At 39.9% G+C, this 12,337-nt stretch overlaps 1 protein-coding gene across 1 annotated transcript in view; it reads left to right on the top strand.

Moving 5' to 3' along the window:
- The window catches only part of zmp:0000001200 (dedicator of cytokinesis protein 9), a 197,106-nt gene that overhangs the window by 158,954 nt on the left and 25,815 nt on the right, over positions 1-12,337 (top strand). Inside the window, exons 29-37 of the mRNA XM_051710475.1 lie at positions 1,204-1,287; positions 1,378-1,489; positions 1,589-1,767; positions 1,989-2,093; positions 2,531-2,645; positions 2,738-2,804; positions 2,887-2,934; positions 11,138-11,274; positions 11,806-11,921. Of these exons, the coding sequence (XP_051566435.1) occupies positions 1,204-1,287; positions 1,378-1,489; positions 1,589-1,767; positions 1,989-2,093; positions 2,531-2,645; positions 2,738-2,804; positions 2,887-2,934; positions 11,138-11,274; positions 11,806-11,921 (963 nt within the window). The remainder of the gene's footprint in view (positions 1-1,203; positions 1,288-1,377; positions 1,490-1,588; positions 1,768-1,988; positions 2,094-2,530; positions 2,646-2,737; positions 2,805-2,886; positions 2,935-11,137; positions 11,275-11,805; positions 11,922-12,337) is intronic.

Raw genomic sequence — 12,337 nt, 5'->3', positions numbered from 1 at the left:
CCTATTTATATATTCGTTGTTTAAATAATAATTGATGTTAGACAAGTGCACGAATGAAGAACAATCTCTCAAGAACATGTTCAATATACAGTATTTATCATAGGCCTATGCTATCATTTGTAACATGGGCTGGGTTTCTCGAAGCAATAAGTAGAACGTAAGTAGCACCTAAGTAGTACTTAATCTCTACAGTGCGTTTCCCAAAATTATTGTTATCTAAGTAGTACATAAAAATGTTCGTAAATTAACTAGAACTTTGAACCCCTCTTAAGGGTTAGTTCACCCAAGAATGAAATTTCTCTCATCTTTTACTCACCCTCATGCCATCACAGATGTGTATGACTTCCCTTCTTCTGCAAAACACAAATTAAGATTTTTAGAAGAATATTTCAGCTCTGTAGTTCCTCACAATGCAAGTGAATGGTGACCAGAACTCTGAAGGTACTAAAAGCACATAAAGCAGCATAAAAGTAATCCATAAGACTGCAGCGGATACATCCATGACTTTTGAAGTGAAATAATAGGTGTGGGTGAGAAACAGATCAATATTTAAGTAATTTGTTTTACTGTAAATCTACACTTTCACTTTCACATTCTGGAGTGGAAGTGACTTTCACATTGAGCCACCTACTGTTCAGGCTGGTCAAAGGTGGAGATTGATAGTAAAAAAGGACCTAAATACTTATCTGTTTCTCACACACACCTATCATATCACTTCAGAAGACATTGATTTAACCACTAGATTCTTATATATTACTTTTATTCTGCCTTTATGTGCTTTTTGCACCTTCTGAGTTCTGGTCACCATTCACATGCATTGTATGGTGTTGTACAGAGTTGAGATATTCTTCTAAAAATCTTCATTTGTATTCTCCTGAAGAAAGAAAGGTGTCATTTTTCTGAAATAATATCGCATTACTATGAGAAAAGATGTCTCTTTTACGCATAATTGAGTGAAAAATAACAAGAAGTACGTGGCAGCATTGCGTCACCGTACTAAACATTTATCCATCCTTTTTACTGTACATTATAATTTTTTTGATCCCTGGTCTAAGTGAACATAAATTTCTAGATCAGAAAAAGAGGTGGGATAGTATAGATTTAAAAAGTTGGACATCATATTGGTTATTGACCATAACAAAAATAATTAACATTTCTAGATCAGTTCTATATTGGCTCAGCACTGTTTTCTTTTTTCACCAGCGCTGTTTTACCTTCATGGACAGAGGGTTTGTCTTCAAACAGATCAACAACTACATCAACTGCTTTATGCCTGGAGATTCCAAAGTAAAGGATAATTCTATCCTGTATTGTTTTTTTATTTGGAGATTTCGTTGTGATTTTTCATTGTGCTGTTTCTCTGTTTCTCTCTCTCAGACTCTGTATGAGTTCAAGTTTGAGTTTCTTAAGGTGGTCTGTAATCATGAGCACTACGTTCCTCTCAATCTGCCCATGCCGTTCGGGAAGGGCCGTATCCAGCGCTTTCAAGGTGAGAATGTCACTTATATCAGTGAAGAGAAAATATAAACACCTCGTTCAATGTTGTTTGAGTGGAACCGAATCGAGTCTCTTTCTCTCTCACTCTCAGATCTTCAGTTGGACTACTCCCTCACTGATGACTTCTGTAGGAATCACTTCCTGGTGGGACTGTTGCTAAGGGAAGTGGGTGGAGCTCTGCAGGAGTTTCGAGACATCCGTCAGATTGCTGTACAGGTGCTGAAGAACCTGATGATCAAACACGCCTTTGATGATCGTTACACCTCCAAGGTGAGCTGCGGGTGTCTGCATACGTGAGCATTGGAAGTGTCAGCTAAGAACATAAATGTGAATGTCTGTAGAGAAACTTACCAACTGTGACTGCGGTTTGTGATTATGATAAAATGAGATCTTTGCTGTGAACTTTTTCATACTTTTTTGGCTGTGCCACCTCTGAAGACAGTAAAACAAACAGCATCATCATTTGTTAATGTGCATGTTGTTTTTTTCAGGGTCAGCAGGCCCGCTTGGCTACACTGTACCTGCCTCTGTTCAGTATTTTGCTAGAAAACGTCCACAGACTCGACATTAAAGATGTTACCAGCCAGCTGAACAGTGTAAGACTAACACCTTAAGGTCGGCTGTATGTAGTACTGTATATATTTGGTTGGTAATATTGATTCAATTCAGAATGAAGTGATTTAGACGATTGTGGGTTTTATTTTGGAAACTGAGTTTCCGTGGGAAGCTAGTTCAGTAGAAACTCTGCACAATGTGACATCTGCAGGGCGGGAGACCTTTTTAGCAAAAGCTTTCATAAAGCTGCTTGAGAGAATGACCAGAATCTAGACAAAGGATGGTTTCTTACCATGGAGAAACTAAAATATTTCATTGTTTAGATTTGTTTTACATTGGTAACTACATACAGTATTTCCCGTTCTTCCATTTGTGTTATTTTATAGTTTTGATGGCCGTATTATTATTCTGTTAGTACTATTGTTCTAAAATGTTTAAATTAGTAATAATAAATAAGGGGTCGTTGTCTTGCTCTCAGTGTCATATGACTGGTGTTCTGGGCAGCTCTATGCTCCGCTGTGACAAACTGGACCAGACTGAAGTCAAGAATCTGTTAATGTGCTTCCTGCATGTGCTCAAGAGCATGTCTGAAGGTACACACACACAGAAATCCTGTGAACATGCTGCAACTGTGTTGTAATTGGTTGTTTGTTAGGTGTGTAACAGATGTGTTTGTGTGTATCAGATGCTCTGTTCAACTACTGGAATAAAGCTTCTCCAGCAGACCTTATGAACTACTTCAGTCTACTGGAGTAAGTGCTGCATTTCACTTCCACATCTCTCTCTCTCACACGCACACACACCTGTCTCATCTCTCTTCTCGTGTGTTTTTAGAGTGTGTCTTCAACGGTTCAGATACATGGGAAAGAGACACTTTGCCAGGTAATGTCTAAATGTCCAATTCTTTTATTTACATGAGCGAATAATGGCCCTGACTAACAGTGGACATAATTACACATATACTGTTTTTATTTATAATGGTAGAATTGAAATGATAATTGCATAATTCTTAGCAATTATTAGGGACTTTAATATCAGCCAGGCTGATTAATTGCCTGATATTTGGCTATTATTTATTAAGAATATCGGCATTGACTGATAACCGTCCTTGCTTTACTGATTGAACGAAATGCTACTTTCCCCTTGTATTAGTTACAAAAGGGACACATTTTCAAATATTTGTGAGTGAATGGTCAGTAAATAAGTGTACAATTAACCATGCTTCGCCAAAAAAGAGATTTCAGAAGACCTACGATCAAGAATGGTTGCTTTGCATAAAGCTGGAAAGGGTTACAAAGTAATCTCAAAGAGCTTAGATATTCATCTGCCCACAGATATACAAATTGTCTATATACGGAGATAATTTAGTACTGTGGCTACTTGCCCTTGAAGTGGCCGTCCAGCCAAGATGACTGAAAGGACACACTGCAGGGGAGTCGCGTGAACAGCGAGCTCTGCACACTTTGCTAGTTTTAATACTTTTTGTGTCATAAACCAGTGAGATTTGATACACCCTGTTCCATAACTGTTCTATGAAGAAAATATGTCAAAGAATTCAAAACCCTCGGGCTCTGGAGACATTGAAAGACACTTACATGCTCAAGCTGAAGCCCCTGAGCTGCAGGCCGAAAGCCCGCGACTAATTTGGCCAGTGAGGTGAAAGAGATTCAGCGTCAACTGTTGAACATGTCGGCAGTGCTGACGAAGGTCGTTGCTGACTTGGAGGATCTTGCTGTAATACGTCGATCGATCACTGCCATGGAGACGAAATTCACTGAGTTGGTTACGAGAGGGGCGGATGCTGAGAAAGGGATTGATTATCTGGAGTCATCGGAGAGGGAATTAGCTGCTAACCCGCTAGCGACTTGGAACACATTTGGGAAAAGTTGGAAGACCTTGAATTCTCAAGGTCTTCCAACTTTTCCCGGCGAAACAATGTCCGAATTGTTGGAATTCCTGAGGACGAAGAAGGCCGAGATATGGTGAAATTCCTAGATGAGCTCTTCCCAAGTTTGCTCAAAATAACAGGCCATAAGCTGGAAATCGAGCGAGCTCACAGAGTTCCGGCTCAGAGATCCGCGGAGGGAGACAGGCCAAAATCAATTCTGGCCAAATTTCTGAGATCATCCGTTAAAGATCTCGTGTTACGCGAAGCGAGGAGTGAAGGAAGGCTTTCTTGGAAGAACCACAGCATTTTCTTGTTCCCAGACTTTGTGAATTCGACAAGAGAGAAATGTGATCGATTCAAAGAATGCAAGAAACTCTTACATCAACGGAAGATCGCTTTTGCACTGATGTTCCTGGCCAAATTGAGAATAGATGCTAAGGATGGCCGTAAAACATTTACATGCCCACAGCAAGCAATGTCCTTCATAAAGTAAATGGAATGAGTAAGTCATTGTGTGATGCTCTCGATGCAGCCGAGTGGGCCTGACTCACTAAACATTCACATGACTGTCCGAGGAAACTGAGCGCCTTTTTTGTTTCTTTTTGTGTTTGTTCTGCCTAGTGGCTGGAATTTGTTTTATGGAATAACACTCCTTCGGTACAGTTTGTGGATAAATCTGCACATTCTTTGTGCTTATGCCTCCTATTGGATGGAGTTTGTTTTGTGGAATATTTCTGCAAACATTGGAGTGATTAGGGCATTTGTTGCACTCATGTAAAAGCCGAATGGGCCGGCACACTGAACATTCGTTTGACCGCCCGAGGAAATTGAATGGCCTTTTTTTTTTCCGTTGGTTCCGCTAGCGGCTAGAGCTTGTTTTGTGGAGGAACACACCTTCAGGACAGTTATGTGGATGAATCGGCATGTTCTTTGTGCTTATTCCGCCTATTGGCTGGAGTTTGTTCTATAGATTATTTTCTGTTGTGTAATTCTGTCTCATAAAATTTCGGGACAGTTATGTGGATGAATCTGCATGTTCTTTGTGCTTATTCTGCCTATTGGCTGGAGTTTGTTCTATAGATTATTTTCTGTTGTGTAATTCTGTCTCACAAAATTTGTATAGAAGCAATGCGATTGCAAATTTGTCGTGGAGACTCTCGTAGGTATACATGGACTGTTTGAATTTAGAGGGATGGATGGGGGTTGATTGTTGCACCAATGTTGGAATGTGGTCTTTATAATTTTATTTTTGACACACAATCTGTTTTTTCTAATATGTCAAAATGTCAAATGTTAATATGAGCGGATTGTCTCTCACCATGTGGAATGTGAATGGGTTGGGGCACCCCATAAAAAGAAGGAAGGTTATTTCTTTTCTTAAATGTAAGAAATATGATATAGTGTTTCTTCAAGAAACGCATCTTTCCCCACAGGAAGCCGAAAAATTTGGGAAGATATGGGGTGGACATGTTTACTTTAGTGCTGGCACAAGTAAGAGCAGGGGAGTCATTACATTGATAAATAAACATCTACAATTCAAATGTCTCAAACAGATTAAAGATAAATTAGGAAGAGTCATTATTGTTTTAGCAGAAATTCAGTGGCAAAAGTTGATTTTGACTAATATTTACGCACCTAATGCTGATGATCAGGGCTTTTTTATAGATCTTGAAGGGATCTTGGTCTTACAGATATTTGGACACTTTTGAACCCATTTGGTAGGAACTATACATTTTTTTCATCAGTAAAGAGATTTATTCTAGAATAGATTTATATATATATATATATATATATATATATATATATATATATATATATATATATATATATCTAAGTCCCTCATTTCATCTGTTGTGGATTGCTCATTTGGAAACATATTAGTCTCAGATCACACCCTGGTGAGTTTAGAGGTGTTGCCACATACAGAGAAAAAGAAATCTTATAGTTGGTGCTTTAATGTATCCCTTTTGCAAAATCTTGAATTCCAACAAATGTTAAAGGCTGAAATCAATGTTTATATGGAGATCAACTGGTCCTCAGTATTCTCTGTGGGCGTGGCTTGGGAGGCACTTAAAGCGGTCCTTAGGGGTCGGATCATACAGTATGCCTCATTTATCAAAAAATCCAAAGCACGAGAACTAGTGGAGTTGGAAGGGAATATTAAAAGTGCCGAGGCAGAGCTGAAGCGCCGAATGTCGTCTGATGGCCTCAGAGAACTGACCTGATTGAAATACAGATATAACACTATTTTGTTGCGGAAGGTGGAGTTTTAGCTATTCAGGGCAAGACGGTCATACTTTGAGTCGGGGGAACAAAGCAGGAAAACTTCTGGTAGATATATAAAGCAGTGAGAGTCTTTTTCTACCATTTCCTCAGTGAAATCTGCTGGTGGTGAAATATTTACCACAGCCATTGATATTAATAATGCATTAAAAGAGTTCTATCTTGATCTCTATAGCTCCACGTCTTCGTCTACTGATGAAGATATTAGAAATTTTGTGGAACCATTAGAACTCCCTAAACTGATGGCTGAGCAAATAAATTCTCTTGATTCTGAGATAACCCTGGAGGAGCTTGGTGAGGTAATTAAGGCCTTTCCTACAGGCAAGGCTCCGGGGCCAGACAGCTTTGCCGCTGAATTTTTTCACATCTTATGCTACAGAACTGGCTCCACTTTTGTTAGAAGTTTATAAGGAATCATTAAAGAATGGAAAGCTTACACCAACCATGACATAAGCCCGGATCAGTCTGATTCTTAAAAAGGACAAAGATTCAAGCGAGTGTAAGAGTTACCGTCCAATTTCCCTGATCCAGCTAGATTGTCAAACATTTTGGCTAACCGATTAAGTAAAGTTATAACATCTCTTATACATATAGATCAGGTGGGGTTTATTCGGGGCCACAGCTCTTCTGATAACATTAGGCGTTTCATCAATATCATGTAGTCAGTGGCGAATGATCAGACTCTGGTTGCTGCCATCCACTTGATGCCGAAAAGGCATTTGATATGGTAAAATGGGATTATCTTTTTAGATATACAGGTTCGGAAATACTTTTATTGGATGGATTAAGTTACTTTATAGACATCCGGTAGCGGCAGTACAAAAAAATGGATTAATTTCAGATTATTTTACTCTGGATAGGGGCACCCGTCAGGGTTGCCCTCTTTCCCATTATTGTTCTGTCTTGCCCTGGAACCATTAGCAGCCACGATAATTAGGGAAGATGATTTTCCAGGGGTGGTGGCGGGAGGTATGGTGCATAAACCTTTGCTTGATGCTGATGATATTTTATTATTCATCTCCAACCCTACTAGATCTATGCCTTGCCTACACAGAATTATTATTTCCTTTTCGAATTTCTCAGGATACAGAGTCAATTGGTCTAAATCCGAAGCTTTGGCTCTGACAGCGTACTGTCCAGTAATGTCTTTTCAGCCGGGCGCCTTCCAGTGGCCCAAACAGGGCATTAAGTATTTGGGCATTTTATTCCCGGCAAATTTGTCTGATTTAGTTAGAGTTAATTTTGACCCCTAATAAAAAGGTTTTCGAGTGATGTGGGCAGGTGGGCTTCATTACATTTATCTATGATTGGGAAGGTTAATGTAATTAAAATGAATTTTATTACAAAATTTTACTACCTGCTACAATCTCTCCCTGTAGATGTCCCCATCTCTTATTTTAAACAATTTGATAGCATAGCGAAGTCCTTCATTTGGAATTGTATGCATCCTAGATTATATTTCAGTAAACTGCATAGGCTGATTGACAAAGGTGGGTTAGGCCTACCCAAGATTTTGTTTTTTTATTATGCATTCGTTCTCAGACATTTGGCTCATTGGTCGCTTCCACCTGAGAGAGCCCCTCCCTGGTTTTGTATTGAACAGGAATTTCTTGCCCCTATTTCGCTATTGCAAAGCCTTTCTATCAAACTAACTGGAGAAGATAAGTTACACCCCGTTATCTCGCATTTGCACTCGGTATGGACAAAAGTGTCCAGAGTGTTTAATTCGGACATTTATTTAAATGTTGCATTGGGATTCCCAGATTTCAGTTCTTTAGGTATTTACAGCTTCACCATCTGCTCTGTACTATTTTTGGGAGTAGCATACACCCCCCCTAAAGTGGCATATACTCTGGGAGTGGTGATTACTGCTTTTGGAAAAGGTCATGAGGCATCAGTGTATTACTCCCTGCTAATTCAGTGTCTGGGGGACGGAACTTTAATTCTATCAAGAGATTATGGGAGAAAGATTTCAACTTGGTATTGGAGGAGGGAGTGTGGGCTAGCATTCTAAAAAACATCAAGTCTGCATCTAGAGATGCAAGGGTGCGCCTTATGCAGTTCAAGATTTTACATAGATTCTATTGGACCCCCTCTAGATTGTATAGGCTTGGTCTTAAAGACACACCCACCTGATGGCGATTTAAATCAGAAGATGGAGACATAACCCATGTCTTTTGGGGGTGTGTTAAGATCCAAGAATTTTGGTTGAATGTTCAGAGTTTTATGTGTGATGTATTGGGCACTCAAATTTTATTTTGCCCTAAATTGGGTCCTAACCAGCGTCATGATCGCCAGACGTATAGTTTAAGGGGATGGAAGTCGGCTGGAGCACCCCCATTTTAGGAGTGGTGCTTGGAGATGGGGAGGGTGGCAGCTTTTGAAGAGGGGTCATCCAGAAGACTGGGGAATTTAGACTTGTTTGTGGGGAAATGGGGAAAATATCTGCCGTTTTTGGAGGGCTCTCGGGGAGGGACAGTGGAGAGAGAGGTGTAGTGGTTAATGTGTGTGATTATATATATACAGGTGCTGGTCATATAATTAGAATATCATCAAAAAGTTGATTTATTTCACTAATTCCATTCAAAAAGTGAAACTTGTATATTATATTCATTCATTACACACAGACTGATATATTTCAAATGTTTATTTCTTTTAATTTTGATGATTATAACTGACAACTAAGGAAAATCCCAAATTCAGTATCTCAGAAAATTAGAATATTGTGAAAAGTTTCAATATTGAAGACACCTGGTGCCACACTCTAATCAGCTAATTAACTCAAAACACCTGCAAAGGCCTTTATATGGTCTCTCAGTCTAGTTCTGTACGCTACACAATCATGGGGAAGACTGCTGACTTGACAGTTGTCCAAAAGACGACCATTGACACGTTGCACAAGGAGGGCAAGACACAAAAGGTCATTGCAAAAGAGGCTGGCTGTTCACAGAGCTCTGTGTCCAAGCACATTAATAGAGAGGCGAAGGGAAGGAAAAGATGTGGTAGAAAAAAGTGTACAAGCAATAGGGATAACCGCACCCTGGAGAGGACTGTGAAACAAAACCCATTCAAAAATGTGGGGGAGAACCACTACGCACAGACGTATGCAAGACATGGGTTTCAGCTGTCGCATTCCTTGTGTCAAGCCACTCTTGAACAACAGACAGCGTCTGAAGCGTCTCGCCTGGGCTAAAGACAAAAAGGACTGGACTGCTGCTGAGTGGTCCAAAGTTATGTTCTCTGATGAAAGTAAATTTTGCATTTCCTTTGGAAATCAGGGTCCCAGAGTCTGGAGGAAGAGAGGAGAGGCACACAATCCATGTTGCTTGAGGTCCAGTGTAAATTTTCCACAGTCAGTGATGGTTTGGGGTGCCATGTCATCTGCCGGTGTTGGCCCACTGTGTTTTCTGAGGTCCAAGGTCAACGCAGCTGTATACCAGGAAGTTTTAGAGCACTTCATGCTTCCTGCTGCTGACCAACTTTATGGAGATGCAGATTTCATTTTCCAACAGGACTTGGCACCTGCACACAGTGCCAAAGCAACCAGTATCTGGTCTAAGGACCATGGTATCCCTGTTCTTAATTGGCCAGCAAACTCGCCTGACCTTAACCCCATAGAAAATCTATGGGGAATTGTGAAGAGGAAGATGCGATATGCCAGACCCAACAATGCAGAAGAGCTGAAGGCCACTATCAGAGCAACCTGGGCTCTCATAACACCTGAGCAGTGCCACAGACTGATCGACTCCATGCCACGCCGCATTGCTGCAGTAATTCAGGCAAAAGGAGCCCCAACTAAGTATTGAGTGCTGTACATGCTCATACTTTTCATGTTCATACTTTTCAGTTGGCCAAGATTTCTAAAAATCCTTTCTTTGTATTGGTCTTAAGTAATATTCTAATTTTCTGAGATACTGAATTTGGGATTTTCCTTAGTTGTCAGTTATAATCATCAAAATTAAAAGAAATAAACATTTGAAATATATCAGTCTGTGTGTAATGAATGAATATAATATACAAGTTTCACTTTTTGAATGGAATTAGTGAAATAAATCAACTTTTTGATGATATTCTAATTATATGACCAGCACCTGTATATATATTTGTTTTGTTTTTGTTTGTTTGTGTGTCTATAATCATGTGACCACTGGTGTGTTGTTGGGGGTTGGGGTGGGGTGGGGTAATAGTGGGGGTTACATATTGATTCTGTTTGTATATGTTTGGCTTTTCTTTGTTTAATAGATGAATCAATAACAAAATGTTAATCATAAAAAAGGACACACTGCAGAATACTCAATGAGGTAAAAAAGAACCCTAGAGTTGCAGCTAAAGACTTGATGGAATCATTGGAACTGGTTGACAACTCAGTTCTTGAGTCTACTATATGGAAATCATTAAATAGACATGGTGTCCATGGCAGGACACCACGAAGGAAGCCGCTGCTTTCACTTATTTAATGTTCACTCAAGGGTTCGCTTACTTTTTCCACAGCACTGTGAATGTTTAATGGGATGTGGTGAGTAAAGACATGAAATATTATAATTGTTTGTGTGTTGTTAGCATAAGCACTTTGTGTTTGTCTATACTTGTGACTTTGATGAAGATGAAATCACATTTTATGACCAGTTAATGCAGAAAACCAGCTAATTCCAAAGGGTTCACATACTTATTCTTGCCACTGTAGCAAGTAATAGCTGATGGCCAATATAATCCTGATATATAAAATACAATTTCATTGTAGCATATGAGACACAAAATGACATTTTGCACAATCTTTATTTAATTTAAAACATCTGAAAACATAAAATGATCTTCTATTTATTGACAAGGCTCAAAATGGCCAAAAATATTCGGATTAATCTAACTCATGGATGTATCAGTCTATCGCTGAATATTGACTCTCTCTGTCATCAGGAGTCTGGAGGGGTCGGGGCCGGTGGCTCACGAACGGCGCTCTCAGACACTTCCTGTGTCTCGCAGCAGGACGGGAGTGATGCATGTGCGACTGCAGCAGCTCAACAGTCTGGATAACTCATACACTTACAACCACAGTGAGTCACACACACAAACTCATATTTGCATCTGTACTCCAGCTCTCTTTTCTCTTTTGTGCTTTATTGCAATCATAATGTTAATTCATCGGAAAAAGGTTCAGGGCTGCCCAAGTCAACGCACTGAGCATGCAAGATTAAATTATTTAAAGGTGCAGTGTGTAATTTCTTTGCCACTAATGTCACCAGACGAAATAATCTTTATTGGTCAGAAAAAACAGCCAAAACTCATGCCATTGGTTGAGCCAGTGTTGCTTTGTGAGGCCAGTCAGGATGCTCTAACAGAGCAGTATACTACTACACTTAATTGACAGCCATTAAAATTTAATTTATGAATAATCTTTCATTGTTTTTTTAAATGGTCTGGCCACACTGCTGTTCTGAGGTCAGTGTGTCTGTGATGTGTCTCATTACTGACAGCACAGAGAGGTGCTCTCAGATCAGCTGTTCAGCTTTTATGGTGCTCCATGTATAGATTGTAAAATGAGAATAGGAAGATATTTCTACAGCTATTTCTGTGTGTTTGTGTAGCTTACAGTCATTCAGATGCTGATGTGTTGAATCAATCTCTGCTGGAAGGAAACATTGCCACAGAAGTGTGTCTGACTGTTCTGGACACACTGAGCATCTTCATCATGGGCTTTAAGGTTAGACACTTCCACCACATCATCATCACCTGCCTCTACAGTGTGTGTGTGTGCTGTTCTTGCTCTTCATGACTGTATGTGTGTGTGTGCTGTTCTTGCTCTTCGTGACTGTATGTGTGTGTGTGTGTGTGTGTGTGTGTGTGCTGTTCTTGCTCTTCATGACTGTATATGTGTGTGTGTGTGTGCTGTTCTTGCTCTTCATGACTGTGTGTGTGTGTGTGTGTGCTGTTCTTGCTCTTCGTGACTGTATATGTGTGTGTGTGTGTGTGCTGTTCTTGCCCTTCATGACTGTATGTGTGTGTGTGTGTGTGTTTGTGTGCTGTTCTTGCTCTTCATGACTGTATGTGTGTGTGTGTGTGTGTGCTGTTCTTGCTCTTCATGACTGTATGTGTTTGTGTGTGTGTGCTGTTCTTGCT

Source organism: Myxocyprinus asiaticus, chromosome 11, assembly GCF_019703515.2.
Source record: "Myxocyprinus asiaticus isolate MX2 ecotype Aquarium Trade chromosome 11, UBuf_Myxa_2, whole genome shotgun sequence".
In the NCBI taxonomy this organism is placed as follows: domain Eukaryota; kingdom Metazoa; phylum Chordata; class Actinopteri; order Cypriniformes; family Catostomidae; genus Myxocyprinus; species Myxocyprinus asiaticus.
Note: the sequence above shows the minus strand (reverse complement) of the source record. Positions and strands in the feature narration are given on the sequence as shown.